This window comes from Culex pipiens, chromosome 3 (assembly GCF_016801865.2).
Source record: "Culex pipiens pallens isolate TS chromosome 3, TS_CPP_V2, whole genome shotgun sequence".
NCBI lineage: Eukaryota > Metazoa > Arthropoda > Insecta > Diptera > Culicidae > Culex > Culex pipiens.
The window spans coordinates 79,043,174-79,069,342 of NC_068939.1; the positions used below are offsets into that span (position 1 = coordinate 79,043,174).

At 32.1% G+C, this 26,169-nt stretch overlaps 2 protein-coding genes across 2 annotated transcripts in view; both read right to left on the bottom strand.

Annotated features, from left to right (window-relative positions):
- The window catches only part of LOC120422650 (alpha/beta-tubulin-N-acetyltransferase 9-like), a 66,790-nt gene extending 41,283 nt beyond the window's left edge, over positions 1–25,507 (bottom strand). Inside the window, exon 1 of the mRNA XM_039586155.2 lies at positions 25,213–25,507. The gene's annotated coding sequence lies outside the window, so the exon portion shown is untranslated. The remainder of the gene's footprint in view (positions 1–25,212) is intronic.
- Positions 11,798–21,949, bottom strand: LOC120422649 (lambda-crystallin homolog). The gene is made up of 3 exons (XM_039586154.2): positions 21,678–21,949; positions 12,461–12,839; positions 11,798–12,401 (listed from the first exon to the last, which is right to left on the bottom strand). Exons 1-3 carry the CDS (start codon positions 21,719–21,721, stop codon positions 11,877–11,879), a joined length of 948 nt encoding a protein of 315 aa, XP_039442088.1. The 5' UTR covers positions 21,722–21,949; the 3' UTR covers positions 11,798–11,876.
- Positions 25,508–26,169: the final 662 nt, after the last annotated feature.

A 26,169-nucleotide genomic window follows, 5' to 3' on the forward strand; every position in this document is an offset into this window, starting at 1 on the left:
TTAGAATTTTAGAATTTTAGAATTTTAGAATTTTAGAATTTTAGAATTTTAGAATTTTAGAATTTTAGAATTTTAGAATTTTAGAATTTTAGAATTTTAGAATTTTAGAATTTTAGAATTTTAGAATTTTAGAATTTTAGAATTTTAGAATTTTAGAATTTTAGAATTTTAGAATTTTAGAATTTTAGAATTTTAGAATTTTAGAATTTTAGAATTTTAGAATTTTAGAATTTTAGAATTTTAGAATTTTAGAATTTTAGAATTTTAGAATTTTAGAATTTTAGAATTTTAGAATTTTAGAATTTTAGAATTTTAGAATTTTAGAATTTTAGAATTTTAGAATTTTAGAATTTTAGAATTTTAGAATTTTAGAATTTTAGAATTTTAGAATTTTAGAATTTTAGAATTTTAGAATTTTAGAATTTTAGAATTTTAGAATTTTAGAATTTTAGAATTTTAGAATTTTAGAATTTTAGAATTTTAGAATTTTAGAATTTTAGAATTTTAGAATTTTAGAATTTTAGAATTTTAGAATTTTAGAATTTTAGAATTTTAGAATTTTAGAATTTTAGAATTTTAGAATTTTAGAATTTTAGAATTTTAGAATTTTAGAATTTTAGAATTTTAGAATTTTAGAATTTTAGAATTTTAGAATTTTAGAATTTTAGAATTTTAGAATTTTAGAATTTAAGAATTTTAGAATTTTAGAATTTTAGAATTTTAGAATTTTAGAATTTTAGAATTTTAGAATTTTAGAATTTTAGAATTTTAGAATTTTAGAATTTTAGAATTTTAGAATTTTAGAATTTTAGAATTTTAGAATTTTAGAATTTTAAATTTTTGAATTTTTGAATTTCTAAATTTTTGAATTTTTGAATTTTAAAATTTTTGAATTTTGGAATTTTTGAATTTTTGAATTCTTGAATTTTAGAATTTTGGAATTTTGGAATTTTAGAATTTTGGAATTTTTTGAATTTTTGAATTTTTAATTCTTTGAATTTTTAAATTTTCAAGTTTTTAAATTTTTAAATTTTTGAATTTTTAAATTTTTGAATATTTGAATATTTGAATTTTTGAATTTTTAAATTTTTAAATTTTTGAATTTTTGAATTTTTAATTTTTTGATTTTTTATATTTTCAAGTTTTTAAATTTTTAAATTTTTTGAATTTTTGAATATTTGAATTATTGATTTTTTGAACTTTTGAATTTTTGAATTTTTGAATTTTTGAATTTTTGAATTTTTGAATTTTTGAATTCTTGATTTTTTGAATTTTTGAATTTTTGAATTTTTGATTTTTCGATTTTTTGAATTTTAGAATTTTTGAATTTTTTTGAATTTTTGAATTTTTGAATTTTTGAATTGTTGAATTGTTGAATTTTCAAATTTTTGAATTTTTAAATTTTTGAATTTTTAAATTTTTGAATTTTTGAATTTTGAATTTTTGAATTTATGAATTTTTGAATTTTTGAATTTTTGAATTTTTGAATTTTTGATTTTTTAAATTTTTTAATTGTTGAATTTTTGAATTTTTGAATTTTTGAATTTTTGAATTTTTGAATTTTAGAATTTTTGAATTTTTGAATTTTTGAATTTTAGAATTTTAGAATTTTAGAATTTTAGAATTTTAGAATTTTAGAATTTTAGAATTTTAGAATTTTAGAATTTTAGAATTTTAGAATTTTAGAATTTTAGAATTTTAGAATTTTAGAATTTTAGAATTTTAGAATTTTAGAATTTTAGAATTTTAGAATTTTAGAATTTTAGAATTTTAGAATTTTAGAATTTTAGAATTTTAGAATTTTAGAATTTTAGAATTTTAGAATTTTAGAATTTTAGAATTTTAGAATTTTAGAATTTTAGAATTTTAGAATTTTAGAATTTTAGAATTTTAGAATTTTAGAATTTTAGAATTTTAGAATTTTAGAATTTTAGAATTTTAGAATTTTTGTATTTTTGTATTTTTGAATTTTTAAATTTTTGAATTTTTGAATTTTTGAATTTTTGAATTTTTGAATTTTTGAATTTTTGAATTTTTGAATTTTTGAATTTTTGAATTTTTGAATTTTTGAATTTTTGAATTTTTGAATTTTTGAATTTTTGAATTTTTGAATTTTTGAATTTTTGAATTTTTGAATTTTTGAATTTTTGAATTTTTGAATTTTTGAATTTTTGAATTTTTGAATTTTTGAATTTTTGAATTTTTGAATTTTTGAATTTTTGAATTTTTGAATTTTTGAATTTTTGAATTTTTGAATTTTTGAATTTTTGAATTTTTGAATTTTTGAATTTTTGAATTTTTGAATTTTTGAATTTTTGAATTTTTGAATTTTTGAATTTTTGAATTTTTGAATTTTTGAATTTTTGAATTTTTGAATTTTTGAATTTTTGAATTTTTGAATTTTTGAATTTTTGAATTTTTGAATTTTTGAATTTTTGAATTTTTGAATTTTTGAATTTTTGAATTTTTGAATTTTTGAATTTTTGAATTTTTGAATTTTTGAATTTTTGAATTTTTGAATTTTTGAATTTTTGAATTTTTGAATTTTTGAATTTTTGAATTTTTGAATTTTTGAATTTTTGAATTTTTGAATTTTTGAATTTTTGAATTTTTGAATTTTTGAATTTTTGAATTTTTGAATTTTTGAATTTTTGAATTTTTGAATTTTTGAATTTTTGAATTTTTGAATTTTTGAATTTTTGAATTTTTGAATTTTTGAATTTTTGAATTTTTGAATTTTTGAATTTTTGAATTTTTGAATTTTTGAATTTTTGAATTTTTGAATTTTTGAATTTTTGAATTTTTGAATTTTTGAATTTTTGAATTTTTGAATTTTTGAATTTTTGAATTTTTGAATTTTTGAATTTTTGAATTTTTGAATTTTTGAATTTTTGAATTTTTGAATTTTTGAATTTTTGAATTTTTGAATTTTTGAATTTTTGAATTTTTGAATTTTTGAATTTTTGAATTTTTGAATTTTTGAATTTTTGAATTTTTGAATTTTTGAATTTTTGAATTTTTGAATTTTTGAATTTTTGAATTTTTGAATTTTTGAATTTTTGAATTTTTGAATTTTTGAATTTTTGAATTTTTGAATTTTTGAATTTTTGAATTTTTGAATTTTTGAATTTTTGAATTTTTGAATTTTTGAATTTTTGAATTTTTGAATTTTTGAATTTTTGAATTTTTGAATTTTTGAATTTTTGAATTTTTGAATTTTTGAATTTTTGAATTTTTGAATTTTTGAATTTTTGAATTTTTGAATTTTTGAATTTTTGAATTTTTGAATTTTTGAATTTTTGAATTTTTGAATTTTTGAATTTTTGAATTTTTGAATTTTTGAATTTTTGAATTTTTGAATTTTTGAATTTTTGAATTTTTGAATTTTTGAATTTTTGAATTTTTGAATTTTTGAATTTTTGAATTTTTGAATTTTTGAATTTTTGAATTTTTGAATTTTTGAATTTTTGAATTTTTGAATTTTTGAATTTTTGAATTTTTGAATTTTTGAATTTTTGAATTTTGAATTTTTGAATTTTTGAATTTTTGAATTTTTGAATTTTTGAATTTTTGAATTTTTAAATTTTTAAATTTTTGAATTTTTAAATTTTTGAATATTTGAATATTTGAATTTCGAATTTTTAAATTTTTAAATTTTTGAATTTTTAATTTTTTGATTTTTTATATTTTCAAGTTTTTAAATTTTTAAATTTTTGAATTTTTGAATATTTGAATATTTGAATTTTTGATTTTTTGAACTTTTGAATTTTTGAATTTTTGAATTTTTGAATTTTTGAATTTTTGAATTTTTGAATTTTTGATTTTTAGAATTTTTGAATTTTTGAATTTTTGAATTTTTGAATTTTTGAATTTTTGATTTTTCGATTTTTTGAATTTTTGAATTTTTGAATTTTTTTTAATTTTTGAATTTTTGAATTGTTGAATTGTTGAATTTTCAAATTTTTGAATTTTTAAATTTTTGAATTTTTAAATTTTTGAATTTTTGAATTTTGAATTTTTGAATTTATGAATTTTTGAATTTATGAATTTTTGAATTTTTGAATTTTTTAATTTTTGAATTTTTGAATTTTTGATTTTTTAAATTTTTTAATTGTTGAATTTTTGAATTTTTGAATTTTTGAATTTTAGAGTTTTAGAATTTTTGAATTTTTGAATTTTTGAATTTTTGAATTTTAGAATTTTAGAATTTTAGAATTTTAGTATTTTAGAATTTTAGAATTTTAGAATTTTAGAATTTTAGAATTTTAGAATTTTAGAATTTTAGAATTTTAGAATTTTAGAATTTTAGAATTTTAGAATTTTAGAATTTTAGAATTTTAGAATTTTAGAATTTTAGAATTTTAGAATTTTAGAATTTTTGAATTTTTGAATTTTTGAATTTTTGAATTTTTGAATTTTTGAATTTTTGAATTTTTGAATTTTTGAATTTTTGAATTTTTGAATTTTTGAATTTTTGAATTTTTGAATTTTTGAATTTTTGAATTTTTGAATTTTTGAATTTTTGAATTTTTGAATTTTTGAATTTTTGAATTTTTGAATTTTTGAATTTTTGAATTTTTGAATTTTTGAATTTTTGAATTTTTGAATTTTTGAATTTTTGAATTTTTGAATTTTTGAATTTTTGAATTTTTGAATTTTTGAATTTTTGAATTTTTGAATTTTTGAATTTTTGAATTTTTGAATTTTTGAATTTTTGAATTTTTGAATTTTGAATTTTTGAATTTTTGAATTTTTGAATTTCTGAATTTCTGAATTTTTGAATTTTTGAATTTTTGAATTTTTGAATTTTTGAATTTTTGAATTTTTGAATTTTTGAATTTTTGAATTTTTAAATTTTTAAATTTTTGAATTTTTAAATTTTTGAATATTTGAATATTTGAATTTCGAATTTTTAAATTTTTAAATTTTTGAATTTTTAATTTTTTGATTTTTTATATTTTCAAGTTTTTAAATTTTTAAATTTTTGAATTTTTGAATATTTGAATATTTGAATTTTTGATTTTTTGAACTTTTGAATTTTTGAATTTTTGAATTTTTGAATTTTTGAATTTTTGAATTTTTGAATTTTTGATTTTTTGAATTTTTGAATTTTTGAATTTTTGAATTTTTGATTTTTCGATTTTTTGAATTTTTGAATTTTTGAATTTTTTTTAATTTTTGAATTTTTGAATTGTTGAATTGTTGAATTTTCAAATTTTTGAATTTTTAAATTTTTGAATTTTTAAATTTTTGAATTTTTGAATTTTGAATTTTTGAATTTATGAATTTATGAATTTTTGAATTTTTGAATTTTTTAATTTTTGAATTTTTGAATTTTTGAATTTTTGAATTTTTGATTTTTTAAATTTTTGAATTGTTGAATTTTTGAATTTTTGAATTTTTGAATTTTTGAATTTTAGAATTTTAGAATTTTAGAATTTTAGAATTTTAGAATTTTAGAATTTTAGAATTTTAGAATTTTAGAATTTTAGAATTTTAGAATTTTAGAATTTTAGAATTTTAGAATTTTAGAATTTTAGAATTTTAGAATTTTAGAATTTTAGAATTTTAGAATTTTAGAATTTTAGAATTTTAGAATTTTAGAATTTTAGAATTTTAGAATTTTAGAATTTTAGAATTTTAGAATTTTAGAATTTTAGAATTTTAGAATTTTAGAATTTTAGAATTTTAGAATTTTTGAATTTTTGAATTTTTGAATTTTTGAATTTTTGAATTTTTGAATTTTTGAATTTTTGAATTTTTGAATTTTTGAATTTTTGAATTTTTGAATTTTAGAATTTTTGAATTTTTGAATTTTTGAATTTTTGAATTTTTGAATTTTTGAATTTTTGAATTTTTGAATTTTTGAATTTTTGAATTTTTGAATTTTTGAATTTTTGAATTTTTGAATTTTTGAATTTTTGAATTTTAGAATTTTTGAATTTTTGAATTTTTGAATTTTAGAATTTTTGAATTTTTGAATTTTTGAATTTTAGAATTTTTGAATTTTTGAATTTTTGAATTTTTGAATTTTTGAATTTTTGAATTTTTGAATTTTTGAATTTTTGAATTTTTGAATTTTTGAATTTTTGAATTCTTGAATTTTTGAATTTTTGAATTTTTGAATTTTTGAATTTTTGAATTTTTGAATTTTTGAATTTTTGAATTTTTGAATTTTTGAATTTTTGAATTTTTGAATTTTTGAATTTTTGAATTTTTGAATTTTTGAATTTTTGAATTTTTGAATTTTTGAATTTTTGAATTTTTGAATTTTTGAATTTTTGAATTTTTGAATTTTTAAATTTTTAAATTTTTAAATTTTTGAATTTCTGAATTTTTAAATTTTTGAACGCACACACACGCACATACACACATACATACGGAGTAGCACACACGCAAATTTTAAAATTTCGCTCATAAACACACACACACCACTTATTCACAAACACAAACACAACCACCACCACCATAATTTTCACCGCCACCGTCGGTTGTCCACTCCCGCTTCGTTGCCCTTTTTCGCTTCCACTTTGGATTTCAATCCCCGGCGGATTCATTCCGAGATTTTCTGTCCACACGTCCATTTTCTGTCCACACGTCCACGCCGTCCACAAAAAAAAGTTGCTTCCCTCCTGCATCCGCAAAAAAACACGCCTTCCCGTCTTCCTCCACCGTACCGAGAACCAGAATTTGGGAACCCGGTAAACAGCAGACATTTCGTTCGGCCGCCGTCTCACTCCGGCAGGAAAAACACAAAAACTTACCTGCAAACTGGCCAAAATCCTGCCCCTGTCCGACGAACAGCAACCACCACCGGCAACTTCAACTTTTTCTGATTTGACATGTCAAATCGTGAACCAAAGTTTATAGTACAGAAAAGCCTTAAATTTAGTCTTTTTCTAAGTTTTGCACTAAGTTCTAAAAAAAGCCTAAAATTTAGGCCCAAAAAAGACTAATTTTTAGGCTTTTTCTGACAATACTGACAGAACTTCAAAAAAGGCTAAAAATAAGTCTTTAAAGACTAATGCCGGTTTTCCGTGTAAAGGATCAGATAAGTCCCAGTAACTACGTTCTGGCTAGAGATCCTAAATAGGGTCTCTATTTAGGGTCTCTAGTTCTGGCAGGATTCTGGTAGAGTTCTAAGACTGTCTGCAGCGCGAAGTTTTATAATTGTTTCAAATTGCGAGCAGTTTTAAATTTTTAGAACTGGCGGAAATGAAACTAGAACACGATGCTCGCAACGCGCTGATCTAAATGTTGTTTCAAAAAATGCTTTTAATTGTGTGCGTATGATTATCAACACAGCATCATAGTGTGTGTTTGTAAGAATACGTGGATATCTCTATATATCTGATTTTATTTGAAACTGAGTTCTATTCCAGTTCCAAATCGTCTCACGTTTGAAACAAACTCGTCGAGCAGTTTTATTTCGGTTTCAAAATACTGCTCGAAAAATAAAACTGCAACTCCGCGTTGCGGGTGGTCTGTTTCAGTTCTATTTGAAAAATGAAACAGCTAGAACAAAGTAGAGCCGCGTTGCAAGCAGTCTAACAGAGGTAAAAATTCTAACAGGACTCTGGCAACATTATTTTGATGCTATTGTTCTATTGTTTGAGTCTGAAGTGAATGGCAGCAACGATTACACCGACCAAAAAAATTTCATTAAAAAACCATCCATAAACCACGTGGACACTTTTTTGGAAATCTCACCAAATCATGTATGTTTCCCCACGAATCGAGCCAGCGTAATCATTTTTGACAACTTTTAAAGGTCAATGTTATTTTAGCATGAAAGACCGACTCGATATAGGAAATTTTCAGAGAAGTGACAATCTAACCGATATCCGGAAAAAACTTATTTTTAGGCAACGATATAAAATAAATAAATAAATAAATAAATAAAGCCAAATTTGTTTAAAACTTTTCAGGGAACACATTTATAGCTGTGAATGTACATTTTGTTCGAAAAGCTTAAGTTCTACCCCTAAACTACGCTAAAAAACAAAAAATAAAAAAAAAACCTTTTTTTAATTCGCAATATGATTATCCGATACAAACCTTCGGATAGTGGCGATGTATGACAAAACCAAAAAACAAAACAACTAATCTCGGGTGAGTTTTCAAAAAGCCGTAAGAGCCACCGTAACCTCCGATACTAATTTTCGTTTTTCTCCAAATTTAAACAATATTTCATTTGTTTTAAGTTCGGAGCACTTGAAGGACGTGTAGATGAACAAACTTAAGCATTTTTGAAAATGATTTTTTGTAAGTACGTCGATTACCGGTGCAAAAAGTGCTTTGTTTACCAATGGCTCTTACGTCTTTTTGAAAACTTATCCGAGTAATGTAGCTTTTTCACAATGTGCTTGAATTACTTTAACATTAACATTATCATTTAACAAAAATTGGAAATTTAGCTTATATTTTGGGAACTAAAAAAATATTAGTATTCATGTTTCTATCAAAAATAAAATGTTTATGCAACTCATACATGATGAACAACATTCTTTGGAACATCATCGAGTGTCAGCAGGACAATTCAGAGATTTGCCAAAGCATCCACAGTGTTCATATTTTTGTTTGACCACCTTTTTGGAAATGTCCTCCACACCGGAACATTTCCGGTGGCCACCGGGACCCTCCGGAGGTTAGTCAAAGCACCTACAGACCTCAAAGTGTTCATATTTTTGTTTGTATTTGAAATTCATGAAGTTTGACACCAATCATGCCAGGAGAACCATCATTTTGGAAATGTCCTCCACACCGGAACATTTCCGGTGGCCACCGGGACCCTCCGGAAGTTAGTCAAAGCACCTACAGACCTCAAAGTGTTCATATTTTTGTTTGTATTTGAAATTCATGAAGTTTGACACCAATCATGCCAAGTGAACCATCATTTTGGGAATGTCCCACACTCCAGAACATCCCCGGGGGCCACCGGGACAAACTGGAGGTTGGTCAGGTCACTCATGGAATTCTGTAAGACCTACCCTACAACTTTGTAGAACATTGTTTGGTTCTAAGGACAATAGTTTTCGAATTATTTTGAAATTTCAGAAATGTGTACAAAGTACACGACGCGACTGCTCGTGTATTTTTTTTTTACGCGACAATCTGGAGGGTGGTCAGGTCACTCATAGTCCTCAAAATGTCAATAGTCTTGTTTATCTTTGAAAAACTTGAAGTTTGATACCCATCATGCCCGGAGGACCACAATTCCGGAATTGTCCCTCATCCGGAACATCCCCGGGGGTCACCGGGACAATCTGGAGGGTGGTCAGGTCACTCATGGTCCTCAAAATCTCAATAGTCTTGTTTACCTTTGAAAATCTAGAAGTTTGATACCCATCATGCCCGGAGGACCACAATTCCGGAATTGTCCCTCCTCCGGAACATCCCCGGGGGTCACCGGGACAATCTGGAGGGTGGTCAGGTCACTCATGGTCCTCAAAATCTCAATAGTCTTGTTTACCTTTGAAAATCTTGAAGTTTGATACCCATCATGCCCGGAGGACCACAATTCCGGAATTGTCCCTCCTCCGGAACATCCCCGGGGGTCACCGGGACAATCTGGAGGGTGGTCAGGTCACTCATGGTCCTCAAAATGTCAATAGTCTTGTTTATCTTTGAAAAACTTGACGTTTTATACCCATCATGCCCGGAGGACCACAATTCCGGAATTGTCCCTCCTCCGGAACATCCCCGGGGATCACCGGGACAATCTGGAGGGTGGTCAGGTCACTCATGGTCCTCAAAATGTCAATAGTCTTGTTTATCTATGAAAAATTTGAAGTTTGATACCCATCATGCCCGGAGGACCACAATTCCGGAATTGTCCCTCCTCCGGAACATCCCCGGGGGCCACCGGGACAATCTGGAAGTTGGTCTGGTCACTCATGGCATTCTATAAGACCTACCCTACAACTTTGTAGAACATTGTTTGGTTCTAAGGACAGTAGTTTTCGAATTATTTTGAAATTTATGAAATGTGTACAAAGTACACGACGCGACTGCTCGTGTATTTTTTTTTTGACGCGACTTCCGAAAGGTTAAAATAAACCTTCCTGTACTAGTAATACCAAGTCTATTTATCATTTGGCTATTCTTTATAGATTTACTTCTTTATTTATTCATTTGAATAATTTTTTATCTTGCCCATCATAACAATAATCTAAGCTTGTTTGTTATCTCTATTTATCCAGAGTTTTTTTTGAAAAGGACCAATAAACTATTGTCTTTCATATGTTGATAGGACCTAATCAAAAAAAAGTCGAGTTATTAACTATTGCCTATTTCTACATCTACTACATCAAGCTTATTCTTTTTATTTTTTAACACACAATTATGATTCTCTTACTATTGCTTCTTTATAAGGTATATTCTCCTTTACTGTCTATTGTTTTCTAACAAGTGAGGTTCGAGCCCTTACTCAATTTATGGAATGATTGAAGGAATAACACAAATAGGGGCAGGGGGGGGCAGAATGGACCATGGGGGCAGAACGGGCCACCCTTGGTTTTGGGATTTAGAATGGATTTAGACCAACTGTAAGGCAATGGTCTTATAAAGGACATCAAATAACATCACTACACCGAAAACGACGTTTGAATTCATTGTATTTTTCGAATTATGAGCAAAAATGTAAATTTATTGACAAAACCACGCAAATGTTGTTTATTTCGAGGTTCCTAAATAAGCTTTCTGAAAAGTTGGATTGTTTGAAAAAGTTTGCTCAATGCTTATAACGTTACTAGATGCTACTACCAAGGTATACAAACAACAACGGAACCTTAAATTCATTTAGAGGCTTGGTGGTGGAAGTGTTAAAATAAAATCCACTTGGGGGCAGAATGGACCACCCTTTTCCTGCCTTATAAAAACAATCAAAAGTTAAAAAAATTGAGGTTAATGGATTATTTCACTCCTGGTAGCTTCACAAATCACGTTTGATGCAACAAAAGTTGATTTTTTAGTTGTTTTGACGCTTAGTTGTAAAAATAGTGTCTTTTTTCGACATATTCACACTATTTTCAAAAATCTTTGTTTTTTAAAAGTGATCAAATTTCATGGAAACTATTATGGAAAAGTCCCTCAATTAATTTCTTATCACCCTTCAACGTTGTATTAGAAGAAATAGCTAGTTTTCTAAGGTGGTCCATTCTGCCCCGCACCCTGGAAAGTCAGTCGAAAAAACTTTGTTTTTTAAAGTGGCTCAAAAATAGTTTTAAGTGAAAAATTTTGATCAACCAAGTATACAACATTGAAGGGAACATTCCAAAGCACAAGCCTACTACACTGGATTCATAAATTTGTATGTTTTTCTATGGTTTTTGGTGCATTTCCCTAAGGCGGAACATTCTTCCCCCTGCCCCTAACCATTTTTTTGGTTCTAGTACTTGAACTCAAAAATTCGTATTAAAAAGTGGGATATTGAACGCGGCCTCACTCCTTCTACAAAACTCTTGTTTCTTCCCTGAACAGTCCTAATCATAACCTAAATTTTTGCCGAAGACACCAAACCGATCAGGAAATCCCATCGTAACATACAGATTTTCAAATATTCACATGCCCATTCAGTATGACCAGCCCACAAAATTACAAAGTTTAAGACTTGCGTGGAAAAACTAATGATGTCAAATGGTTTCTTTTGACACAGGGATTGCATGGACAATGTTTTATTCAGATCAAAAAATACAAAGAAAAGTCGATTTGCATTAACATAGAGGATTACTCAGCTATGCTATCTCGTTAAATTGAAGCAGGAAATTTCAATATAAATAAAACTCGTTCAAAATATGATTATACGATTAGTAGATGTTTATTGAAGTAGTCAGAAAATGCAAAAATGGCAAGCATTTCTCCAAACAAGCCCCCCTTTAGATGTTCTTCTTCAGCTGAGCCAACTTGGTCAAGCACGCATCCCGCCAGGCACGTCTCTCGGGCAGTTTATCCAGCGCAACCATCTCTTCCAGCTCCTTGGCGACCTGCTGCGCAACCGGTCCCTCCATCCGGGGTGTCTCTCCCATCGTTTGACTCACGGCATAGATCGTTTTGCTGTACCGATCGCAATAGCTCAACATTCCCTCCGCGTTGAGGTGGGCCGTCTCGAGTGGGCCAAGGAACGCGTACCGCATGCCCAGTCCATCCGACATGACGCTGTCGATGTCCTTAACGCTGAGGATTCCGTCCGCCACGAGGCGCCACGTTTCGTTCAGGATCGCGTACTGAATTCGGTTCAGCGCGAATCCTTCGATTTCTCGCGACAGCAGCACCGGCTTCTGGCCGATCTCGGTCATCAGTTCGCGGGTTTTTGCGGTGTACTCGGGCTTGGTCCAGGGGGCCGGGACGATTTCCACCAGTGGGACGTAGTACGGGGGATTCACCGGGTGGGACACCAGAACCTTAAAAGGGAATGGAACGTTGTAGCGTATAAATCCTGTTGCAATTATTGACAAAATACCTGATCCTTGTGCTTCAAGTCCTTGCTGAACAGCGACGGCATGAACGTGCTGGTCGAGCTGGAGATGATCGTGTTCGAACCGACCACGGCGTCCAAATCGCCGTACAGCTTCTTTTTCATGTCCAGCACCTCAGGGATGCATTCCTGCAGGAACAGGGCTCCGGTCACGGCTTCCTTCAAATTGTGCGAGCCCCGGATGCAGCTAAACTGCTGGGCTGCGGTCAGCTTACCCCGCAGCAGACCGTTCTTTTCCAAGTTGTTCAGTTCTTCCTCGGTTTGCTTGAGGGCCTTCTCGACCACCTCGGGGATGATGTCGAAAATGGTGACCTGGTAGCCGACTCCGGCAAACAGCATCGCCCATGATCGACCGATGAGACCGCTGGTTGTGGAATAAAATGTGAGAGTTTTGTTAGGCTTTTAATTAGGTAAGGGTAATTGATTGTCATTTCTGTTACTTCTCGAGCAGAGTCTTGTATCTGAAAACTACCTCAGAAATAAATAACTTATCTAGAAGATTGTTTGAGATTCTTCAGAAAAAACTCATTTTTTATACATTCAATTCCATAGGATTTATTTCAATCAGAATTTCCCGAGATTGGACCATATTTTCCTCCCATATACTGCCGTTCTACGCATAATTGTCCCATGTAATTTTTGGACGATTTTGACTTTTTTACATTTTTTAAGTTTACTTTGATGAATACTTTTAGAAAAACTCATAATATCTAGTACTTTGTTCGGAAACTCTTTGAAACAACACCAAGTCTGTTTTTGTCCCATCGTTACAGTTTTAATTGTCCCATCAAGTATGTTCTTTCCCGGAATCATTAGTTTTACGAAGCATTATGTCTTGTTTACATATTGTATAGCAAGAAAATCATAGATAAAAGTGATAAACTACTAACTGGGGCGATTAGGATCACATAGGGCGAATAGGGACCTCCGGGACAATTATGCGTAGAAAAACAGAAATCAATCGAAAAATTTCAATCGCGTTTTTCTCAGTTGCTCTTTTTTGAACATGGACAATTATGCGTAGAACGGCAGTATAGACAAATCCAGATCTTTTGCAACGGGAAGCATCCAATTTGGTCAATTCTCCCAATCGTTATGAGATGTTTAAGAAAATAAAAATGGGGTGAAATGTTTGCATGACACATGAAAACTTCAATGAGATCGCTTCTTTGCTTTTCTACCAGACACCCCGATCATAATACATATTAAGTCTGTTTCAAATTTGTATAAATTGTTTTGTTAGGATAACATACATGGTCTTCACCAAATCTGCTCATATTTGGCATGGGAATTGTTTTTGCCTCAAAAACAAATAATGCCAAGATTGGTGACATTAGGTCCGCCCCCGTGGCATTCTTCTTCCTTTCTTTAGATTTTTGAAAAATCTCATTTTCAAAATGCACTTTCCTAAAACTTAACAAAAAGACAACTTTTGGGTAAGCAAATTTGCTGTTTTTTTTAACGTAAAATCCAACGGGTGATCAAAATTTACGTAGTGTTGCAAGATAAGAAAATTTTGCGCTTGATATTTTAAAATGCATTTTTTCCCTATTGGACGAGCCCTTACGGAAAAACTAATAATTGCATTCGATTGCTGAGAGTTTTTTTTAATCAAAATCTCAGGGCAATTGTAATTTTACGTCTCGGAAAGGTCTGTATTGCTTAACAAATGAGCAATTCTCTACGGAATCGGCTGATTTCGACCATTTTTATTTTTTGTATTTTTGATTTGGCTCAAACTTTGTGGGGGCCTTCCCTATGACCAAACAAGCTATTTTTTTCATTGGTTCACCCATACAAGTCTCCATACAATTTTGACAGCTGTCCATACAAGAATGGTACGTAAATATTCAAACATTTGTAACTTTTGTGTGAATTTTCTGATCAATTTGGTGTCCCCACCTCCGTGTACGCACGAGTGCAAGCAGCAGTCAAGTGCTCAGTGCTCCATCGTTTTTTCGAAATTTTTCGCCGTAATTTACCGGGATTAGCCGCGAGTTTGCTCCTGCAGCATGCCAAGGGCCGGCCGTGGCCGTGGCAGTTCGAGTGCGGCCTCGAAAAACCCGCGAAGTTCGTCTACCGGCCGTGTGCAAAAAGGTAAACAAACCAACGCCGCGTCGTCCGCCATCGCGCCGGGGAGTGTGTGCGCCAAAGGATTCGACCCCAAGTTATTACACCCTAATTACCGTGTCCAGGGCCGCAGCCCTATAAGGCTCCGTTCAGCTACTTCCGGCAATCCGTCGACCGATGGCGCTTCAACATCCGCCAACATTCCCACCAGTAACAAGTTCGCGAGACTGAGTGACGAGGAAAGCAACAACAACAACACCGACGGTAGCACTACCGACGACGACGACGACGAAGGTCGTGCACGGAAGAAAGTGATTTCGCCAAAAAAAGTAATTACTCCAAAGGAACGACGACCACCACCAATTTTTGTTTTGGACACGTTGGCGGACGATGTTGACGAGCAGCTGGAAGGCCTCGTGTACTGCCTCAAAATAGGTAAATCGTCAGTGCAAGTGTTCACATTTGACCAAAAGAACTTCGACCTGGTTGTGGAGAAATTGAAGCGTAAAAACTTCAAGTTCTACACATTCGACCCCGTGCAGAAGACCGCTGTTAAGATCGTCTTGCAGGGGTACCAAGACCGCCCGACCTCCGTCCTCAAGGAGCACCTCTCGGGTGTCGGAATAACGCCGCGAGACATAAAAGTCCTCTCGCGGAAGACAACAGTCACAGGTACACACACACTGTACCTGTTGTACTTCGACCGCGGCACCGTCAAACTTCAAGACCTGCGGCGGACTAAGGCGTTGGACGGTTTTTGGGTAAACTGGCGGTTCTACTCAAAGAACCCGTCGGACGCAGCACAATGCCACCGTTGCCAGAAATTCGGCCACGGCTCGCGGAACTGCAACCTCCGGCCCCGCTGTGTGAAGTGCGGTGAAACACACCTCTCTGAGGCGTGTGCACTGCCGTGCAAGGCGGACCTGGGGGACAAGGCAGAGCAAACCAAGGCGCGCATCAAGTGCGCGAACTGCGGCGGTAACCATACCGGTAATTACCGCGGATGCGTCGCGCGGAAGTCCTACCTCGAGGAGCAGGAAAAGAGGAAGAAGAAAGCAGCAGCGTCCCATCCTCCTCAGCGAAGTACGAGCGCAGCCGTTCCTGCAGCTGGCCAGCGTACGGTTCCAGCGGACAACCCAGCGTTCCCTCCTGGATGGGGGCGGTCGTTTGCGAGCGTGGTCGCTGCCGGTAGCGGCGATGCGACCCAGCAAGGAGTCACCGCGGAAGATCTCTTCACCCTGCCGGAGTTCTTTGCTCTCGCGGGGGAGATGATGACGCGGTTTCGGACCTGCCGTAACAAGGCGGAGCAATTTCTGGCCCTCGGGAAGCTGATGATCAAGCACATCTATAAAGGATAAAAAATTGTGATCTAGTTTTAAGCTTTCTCTATTTCTATCCCCTTTCCCTTGCAATTTTAGTAAGTTTTTTTTTCTTATCTTTTTCTTACTTTCGGTAACCCCTTAACTACAAGCAACAATTGTTCCAAAATGGATTATGATGTAACACACAGCTGAAAGGAACTCCAAAACTCTGTTATGTATTCCAAAAGAACTTATTGTATATTGATAATTCACCAATAAAACCGAATTGAATTGAATTGAATTGGGTGTCTTCGGCAAAGTTGTAGGTATTGTTGAGGATTTTCCGATTTTTTTTACTAACTTTTTTTTCACAAAAAACTCAATTTCTCGAAATTTGTTTTTTTTTTATTTTCGAGATTTTTTGATATGTTTTAGGGGACAAGAATCCGCAACTTTTGAGCCATAGAAAAGTATGGTCAAAAAAACTGCCGCTGAGTTGTGTTTTTTTTTTGAAAAAATAGTGTTTTTTGGAGAAAATCGAAATTTCGTACAAATCCGTGCGACGCTCTGCGTTGGAGTGTTAAAAATCAATAAAAATTGAGAGCCTCTATGATATCATTGATTGAAAAATGAACTCATATTTTTTATAATATTTGCAAGGCCTATTTCAGAAAACAAATGAAGGAGACCCAATGTAAAATTTTAGAGAATTTCGTGATCTATCAGAGTTTTTTCATAGATGTGTAAACGCTATTTTAAAAATTATTCAACTTTTTCAAAAGTTTAACAAAAGTACATTTCGATAGCATATGCAATTTGAAACCAAAAAACTAACTTAATCCACCTATGTGGTTGGAGCCTTCCTCACTCATTACCATCAACACAAATTTCATCTATTTTTTAGATCTGGAATAAAAAAGAACATAAATATCACTTAAGTGGCCATATCTCGAGACAGGGTTGCCAGATCTTCCATGTTTTGGACTCGTTGGAAAGGTCTTTTGATAACCAACGATGGGTTGGATGGTGGATCCGGACATAGTTTACATACATTTAAGTGAGATCCAGCTTCCAAAAAGTACATCAATATCACTTAATTGGCCATATCTCGAGACAGGGTTGCCAGATCTTCAATGTTTTGGACTCGTTGGAAAGGTCTTTTGATAACCTAACCAACGATGGGTTGGATGGTGGATCCAGATATAGTTTACATACATTTAAGTGAAATCCAGCTTTCAAAAAGTACATCAATATCACTTATGGGGCCATATCTCGAGACAGGGTTGCCAGATCTTCAATGTTTTGGACTCGTTGGAAAGGTCTTTTGATAACCTAACCAACGATGGGTTGGATGGTGGATCCAGACATAGTTTACATACATTTAAGTGAGATCCAGCTTCCAAAAAGTACATCAATATCACTTAAGTGGCCATATCTCGAGACAGGGTTGCCAGATCTTCAATGTTTTGGACTCGTTGGAAAGGTCTTTTGATAACCTAACCAACGATGGGTTGGATGGTGGATCCAGACATAGTTTACATACATTTAAGTGAAATCCAGCTTCCAAAAAGTACATCAATATCACTTATGGGGCCATATCTCGAGACAGGGTTGCCAGATCTTCAATGTTTTGGACTCGTTGGAAAGGTCTTTTGATAACCAACGATGGGTTGGATGGTGGATCCAGACATAGTTTACATACATTTAAGTGAGATCCAGCTTCCAAAAAGTACATCAATATCACTTAAGTGGCCATATCTCGAGACAGGGTTGCCAGATCTTCAATGTTTTGGACTCGTTGGAAAGGTCTTTTGATAACCTAACCAACGATGGGTTGGATGGTGGATCCAGACATAGTTTACATACATTTAAGTGAAATCCAGCTTCCAAAAAGTACATCAATATCACTTATGGGGCCATATCTCGAGACAGGGTTGCCAGATCTTCAATGTTTTGGACTCGTTGGAAAGGTCTTTTGATAACCAACGATGGGTTGGATGGTGGATCCAGACATAGTTTACATACATTTAAATGAGATCCAGCTTCCAAAAAGTACATCAATATCACTTAATTGGCCATATCTCGAGACAGGGTTGCCAGATCTTCAATGTTTTGGACTCGTTGGAAAGGTCTTTTGATAACCTAACCAACGATGGGTTCGATGGTGGATCCAGACATAGTTTACATACATTTAAGTGAGATCCAGCTTCCAAAAAGTACATCAATGTCACTTAATTGGCCATATCTCGAGACAGGGTTGCCAGACCTTCAATGTTGTGGACTCGATGGAAAGGTCTTTTGATAACCTAACCAACGATGAGTCGGATGATGGACCCGGACATAGTTTACATGCATTTGAGTGAGATCCGGATATATATGAAAACACATTTTTATACATAACTTATGAACTACTTATCGAAACTTCAATCTGTATAAAACTCGATCTATGGGACCCTAAACCAAGTCAAATGCAACAAGTTCGGGTCAAATCGGTTCAGCCAGTGCCGAGACACATGAGCTAGTTTGTTGGTCACATACATACATACACACACACATACACACAGACATTTGTTCAGTTTTCTATTCTGAGTCGATATGTATACATGAAGGTGGGTCTACGACGTTTTTATACAAAGTTCATTTTTAGAGCAGGATTATAGCCTTACCTCAGTGAGGAAGGCAAAACAAGTTTTTGAAAAAAATAATCATATCCAATTTACTGTTTGTTCGCCAATGATTTAAATATGGAATTGTTAAAGTGTAACCATTATTTCTAAAAAATCCATAAGGAGCGGCCGTGGCTGACTGGTTACGGTGTTCGCTTTGTAAGCGAATGGTCCTGGGTTCGATTCCCATCGGCTCCCAACGAGAAAGTATAGGAATTATAAATCTTGAAACTCTGAACATGAACGAAAAATCAAACTCGCTCGAGTCGGGGTTCGATCCCCCGTCCTTTGGATTGGTAAGCAAAAAAATGCTAACTACTAGGCCATCACGGCTTGGTGAGCTATGACTGGAATTAGGAATACTGTTACTATCAACTATATACGCGCTGGGTCCTTGTCCATTTGACAAGGGTTCGGAAGTTCTAAATAACGTTTGAACCCGATTGGTGCAAACGTTCTTCAGGGCGGGGCTTGTCGATAAAGCTGAAGTACCTCGCGCTCGGCTAGCCAGCGTAGAAATGGGTCACCGATGCTCGGCAGAGCTAACACCTTCCAAATGCCTATGCGAGTTATTTGCATGTATAGAATGTAGATCTAAAAATACATGGAAACAACTCAATTTGTAAGAAGTGACCACGTGGTCCCGTCTGGTTGGTTGCACACACACACGCACACACAACCATTATTTCTAAAAAATCCTAACCATAACCTAAAACTATGCCGAAGACAACAAATGTATAAGAAAATCCCTTCTCATGATACGAATTTTAGAATAATTTCGTTGCACATTTATATGGAGACTTGTATGAAGAAATAAATGATACACCACGGTGGCCACTCAAGTCGGGAAATCGGGAATTCCCCAAAATCCACGAAAAATCGGGATAAAGTCGGGAATTTGTGATTATTTGTTAAGCGTTACGCTTTCGATTATTTTTCAAAATCTGATGATTTATGTTTTTACTCAAAACAACTCTTTTATTTTTGAAGAAAGGCGGAATTTAATTTTTTTTTACTTAAGGCCGTTGCAAATATTTTTCAAAGTTTATGTTGCAAAAAAATAAATTTTCGTCAATACTAAGGTATTTTGGAAACTGATGATTGCAAAACAACTGGACAGGTGAATAATGCATTTCTAAACACTTTTTTCATTCAAATGTTAAAACCGTGGCTCGTAAATTCATTTTTAAACTTTTTTATTTTTTTGCCCCTCCCTTATGACTTTGGTCTGAGTCGAGGGACATAAACTTCAAAAAATATTTGCAACGGCCTCAATTGTTTGATATTTTTTTTGAAATTTTGTCCTACGGTTTATTGTATGTTTTTGATATGAAATCATTCTTCAGATAAGAAATACCTATTTTTTGAGGTTCTGGAAAAGTCGGGATTTTTTTCTGATTTTATGGAATCAACCGATAAAGTTTCAGTAAAATAAGAAAAAATGCCGCTTAAGCAAAAAAAATTACTTCTATTTTTTAAGAAATTAAAATTTGTCAAATTGGTTTGAAATTTTGGAAATATTTTTAAGCACTATTACTATTATTTATTTATGCACTTTAGAAATTAATTAAATTTTGAGTTTATTTCACGTTTTGATTCTCATGTTTCATTTAAACGTTTAAACAACTGGTTTTTGCATATCAAAGCTAAACATGGTACAGTACTTGTTCGGTAACTGGGCTGAGAACGTAGCCCAGTCACCGAATGCTGCTCGCTAACTGGGCTGAACGAAACATTACGAGGGGACCACCGATGCATAATATTTTTCTGATGAAACATAAAAATAAAAGCCTACTCAAATTAATTTACAATGATTGGTTTTCATATTTTTTTAATTGTGACTTGAAATTAAATTAATGTTTAAAAAAAGTTTTTGTATTTATTGAAAATGATTTTTGCATCCATTAACCCCTCGGTCATTTCGGTTTGTTTTGGTTTTTTGACGTTTATCTGCTTTTTAACTGGGCTACGGCCCAGTTATCGAGCGCCCAGTTAAAAAGCAGCCCAGTTAAACAGCGCCCAGTTATCGAACAACTACTGTATTTAAAATTTTAGAATATTACAATTGTCTTTTAAAAGGTTGGGCAACTGTGAAAAATATATATTCTTCTTTCAAATTCAGCTGCAAACCAAATTCTTTAGCTTGTGGCTTTCTAGACCAGTGGTTCTCACCCTTTTTTGATCCATTCCCCCATTGAATTATTTTCAAGACCTTCATTCCCCCCTTCAATTTTTAATTATTTGGTATTGATTGATAAAAAATCATATTTTGACCTTAAAAAAAATCTCTTGCAAAAATTCAAGAACAGCTCATGATCAAAACAATCGCAAAACTCGAGGAAATTCTCTTTTATATATTTTCAAGCGCTGCTAATGTTAAAGAATGTAAAAACTTTCCGGTGTTAATTGAATAAAGCTTCGCAAAAACATCACAAAAAATAAAAGAATCACACGTTGCACGTTGTTTGCAAACATCCCAGATAAAATTGTTCAACAACAAGAGTGGCGTGTACAAACACACAATACACTGCCCCTGATCGCATAAATGTCCCATATGCATTTCCATCGATTTCGAGTTATTGATGCAGTTTGGTTCAAAATTGTGTGCTCTTTCAAAAGAGCCTATAACATCCAGTACTTTGTTCTAGAAATCAAGAGGAAATCCAGTTTTTTCGCGAAAACTTAACACGTAGCCTTATGTATGGGACAAACTTCAAATGCGTTTTTCTCAGTTTGCTGTTTTTACATATGGGACATTTATGCGAACATGGGCAGTACAGTGCATTAAAAAGGGGTTGCGCCTCAACCGGCTCTCGAAGGACAGTTTGGGGTCATTCTGAACCAAAACGGGGAGCTTCTTATCTGCTGATTAAATCAAGGAAGAGACTTCGGGCAAGATGAGCTGATTAGAAAACAGGTTCATTCAACCAGATACTCTCTTTAAACTATGAGGTGAGGTCAGTTATGAAATCTTGATATTTGGAGGTTCGTACCGGTTTGACTCAAAATTGCATGGTTCAACTGTGACGTAACTGGGAACTGGTTTTCGGCGTGTAGGACCCATTGACCAGGTTTTCGGTAGAAAGTGAAAGTTTAATTTATGATTGTTCGTCTCTGCGATTGGATTGATTCAAATTATGATTAGTAGCTTGTCTTAGTACTTACCTGCCAATGATGGCAATCTTTTCCTTTTTCTGTACAGAGGCCATTTTAGGGTACTCTTGTGGGCGTATTCACCAAAGAAACAGATAAAATTTCAAATTAATTGAAAATTCAAACACTTGACTGCGCAAAACCAAACACGCAAATGCAAATCGAAAACAAACAAATTTAGCACAAGCTTGGAATTAATCACACCAACTACAAGTTTCAAACCACGTCCAAGCTCGCCGGCTTCTTGCGACCAACTGAACGGCACTATCGGAATCACCGACGACGAAGATAACGACGACGACACTTGAACGCGCGACGACCGGTTGATTACAGACTGTGGGTTTGTCCTCATAGTGTTGTAGTATCAACTGCTAACGCTGATACTCATACTAAGCGGAACGCATTGAAGAAGGGATTTTAGAGCTCGTACACATGCAATTAATTGTAAAATAACAATCACACTCTCTCTCTATCGGGAAATGCATATTATGGTTATTGATCTGTTCTTATCTGGGCGCTAAACAGTTTTGGTGGCACCAAAACAGACTTCAAACTGATAAGGACTTCAAGTAGTCAGTGGACAGAGTTTTTAATCAGGTTAAAACAAACATAAAATCTTGATAAACAGACATAAATATAGAGAAGAGAGCGCTTCAGATAACAAGTGCAGGGATTGGTGTGAAGCTATTTTAATGCCAGCCCGTATTAAGTGAAAAATTAAGAAACCGTTATCAACCCGTAGCCCCTTTTGACTTCCGTATTCTCCGAGGGGTTCGGCCAATTAACCGAGTTGCCGGTTGGGGTCAACTGATTTGGTTGTTGGATGGTTATTATGCTTGAGACGAGCGAATATAAGTGACAAATTAGGTGTCAAAGTGATTAGTATGAATTTAATTGGACGTACCAATCACAATCAGTAATTCGACAAGAAAGAAAATGAAGCAGCGATTTTTTTTAATTTGAAGAATAGATTTTCGACAAAAATCAAAAGTACCGTAAACTGGGCTCAATCGGGACACATTGGGCGAATTGGGACAGCAGTTGTAACCATGTTGGAGCACAATATTGTGATTTTTCTGGTTGGTTTCGGTTAGAACAGACTCAGACCAACAAAATGTGTACATCCATTTCCCAATTTAAAGTCTTTAAGTGCTCTAAAAACTGCTATCCCTATTCAGACTGTCCCGATTCGCCCCAGATTACGGTATACAATAACAGGAAACTAATATTTTTTGAAGTTTTATGGCAAACTAGAAGTTTTTAAGTTAAATACTCAAAGTAAAACATTGATTAAGGTTCAAATTTTGATTCGGGCAACATTATAAATACATTTTTACGATAATTTGTAAAGTATTGTTACACACTAGAAAAACTTTTTTAAATTTGCAAGGTGTAAATTTGGAAGATTAGTATTACCTCTTTTATGTTGTAATTTTGCCTCAATTTAGATTGAAAAAGTGAAATTGCACCAGAATACAGTCCAGACTCGGTTATCCGAAGGCGTTGGCAAAATTTCATTTCGGATAATTGAATCACATTTTTTTTATCGTTGTCTTATTTTTTATTGTCGAGCTATGTATGACCCCTAAACTACTCTAAAGTGATTTAAATTTTTTAAATTCAACATGGCGGCCAAAATGGCGGGAATAAAATATTGAAAAAATGCATTTTTTAATTTAATTATACAATCAACCATTCAAATTTGACTAAAATGGGGTCGCAGAACTCGAATTTGATGTTAAACATAAGAAAATAACAAATGCGATTTTTTTCCATGATTCGAGTATCCGAAGTCCCATACAAACCTCCGTATAATCCAGCAATTTTCACTGCAATGACTTTTCCAAAGAAATAACCTTCAAAATCAATAATAAAAAATTTCAAATCAAAACCCACCAGATTTCAGGAAAGAGCCAAATATCAGACCTGCCGAAATACTGATTTTAAAGTACCCGAAAAAAAGACCGTGCAATCAAATCATAGAAAAGGGAGCAATTTTTTAATATTTTTTTATTTGGATGACATTTTGTCCATTGATTCCTAATGTCCAAATAAGCCAGTAGTTTCTCCGTACACGTTTACATACAAACTTGGGAGCTGTCCATACAAAAGTGCTGTGTATACGTTCGGTATTCTCTGATCGATTTGCTATTTTCGGCAAAGTTGTAGGTTAGGATTAAGAGTTTGCATAAAAAATGAGAACGCGGAAAAAATAATATATTATTTTGTCTTAGTAATTTAGAAATTCAGAAACTAAAAAGATGAAAAAATTAAAAAAATAGAAAATTTCACAAAGGTTTCGTTTTTTTGGCATGGAAATCTGATCAATTATTTTCATGATATCGCCGATCGAAAAATAAGGACTAATTGAGTAGCACACAGAAATATATGTTTTCAAAATTTTCATTCAAAGCCATATCGAAGGTAAGATTAGAATTTGAAAAAAATTAAAATTGTAGCCTTTGAAAATATTTGTTCAGAGTGTTTGCGCACATACTAGAGTCAGAATTAACAGTTTATTTCTCAGGTTTGGGCACGAACAGCGAGGATTGGCATTATTTTAATATTTGAAAAATATTACACCTTTTTTCCTAAAATATGACCCAAAACTGGTTTTAACTTGAAAACACTTTAACAACTTAACACTTTATTAATAATATTTATCAAGAGTCATTTTTGATTGCAATTCAATTTTCCATTCCACATTGATTTTGTCATAAAGTCTTAAAAATATTTGACCGGACTTACTTGACGCAATAAAAACGTCCGTCAAGCTGAAATGTTGGCATTTTTGGTCCTCTAAAACATATAAAAATTAAATAAAATAAAAAACCAAGGGGATAAAGTTTGTCAAAATCGAGTTTTTGTGATAAAGAGATGAAAATAAACGGGGATTTATTTTCGTAAACTACATGTTATCTGGAAAGTCCTACAACTTTGCCGAAGACACCAATTCGATCAGAAAATCCCTTTTTCAATGTACGTTTTCATAGCACTTTAATATTCAATGATAGTATGGAGAAACCAATGATGCAAAAAGCTAGAATATTGCTCAAAATTCTTAAAAAATTGCATTGGGCTTATTACAAATGAGCTTAAAAAAAAACAAATTAGAACTACATTCCCTTAAAATTTTGCACCTTATGCTAAAATTTAAAACATTTTTTTCAATTTTTAACGCTTTTGAATAACGTATATTTCATCATTAATTTTGTACCACAATTACTTCCCTAATGAACAGAGTTTTTCCTTTAAAGGGTTGTAATCTTAGTTACCTTAGTTACTGGTAACACATTACTGGCAATTCAATGCAAAACATTATTATTAACATTACTTCTAATGTAATGTTAATTTTGCTTCACGTGTCGTGTTAGAATCCAGCAAACGAAATCTTCTTTCTAAAATTATTTGTTTAAACTACTATGTAATGGTTAAATAATGTAAAACGTTCATCGTTAAATCTATTTCAACATAAAAACTAAAGTATCTCAAAAAACACTAAGTCAATTTCCAATTATAATTTCAGAAAAATTTGGAGTTGTCTCACCTTGAATGCACTACAATTTTTAACTTTCACAAGAGCTTAGGTTCAATCACTATACGCTGACTGTTGGCACAAAACTTTATAATTATGTTATTTTTAGTAGTTATTTTAGCTAGTTAAATTTAAACTTTAATTTAATAGTAGAGATCGCTCAGCCGCAAACACCAAAATCAAAACAAACCAGCGTGCTGTCAAAGTGGGCTGAAACTCTACAACAGTTCTCAGCCCACTTTTTCATGCGTCTCAAATACGAAACATAACCGAAAGATCTCACTACCACACCCTTATAAAACGCTCTCCGTGTACAAAGATTATGTTGAAGTTCGTGGATATGCTTATGCTGTGAAAGCCATGCTAAACGTTTCAGTTTAAAATCCAACTGAAAAAAAAATCATTCATTTGAAGTTTTTAGCATTTGTATCGATAAGTAATATTTTTCGATACTGATTTGGTTTTGGATATGACCAAACACACTGACGCTAAACTAAAGCGGAGAAAACAAAGTTTCTCAAAAAATTGCAAAAACTGAAATTGCAAAACTCGATTTTTTCAGCACTCGTAGTATTTATCCAGCTCCTGTAGATTCTGTGAAATATGATCCGTTTACAGAATCCTCTCTGCGGCTAATGCAACGCAGTAGATCTGGCCTGAGCAAAATCCAGCTTTTTAAATTTTTGTTTATTTTTTCTAATTAGAAATTTTAGAAATGAAATCTAGAGTTTTTTTTAAAGGGTCCTATAAGCTATTGTGTTTCATATGTTTATAAAACCATTAAACAAAAAACTCTAGAAATATTCATTCCCGTACTTTTACACTTGCTTCTAGGAGATGCATGGCATGGTGTTTTTAGCTGCGTCGAATTTTAACTTTAAACAGTCCAGACTAGATTATCCGAAGGCCTCGAAAAAAATTCACTTCGGATAATCGAATGACGAAAAAAACGTTTTTTTCGCTGTCTAA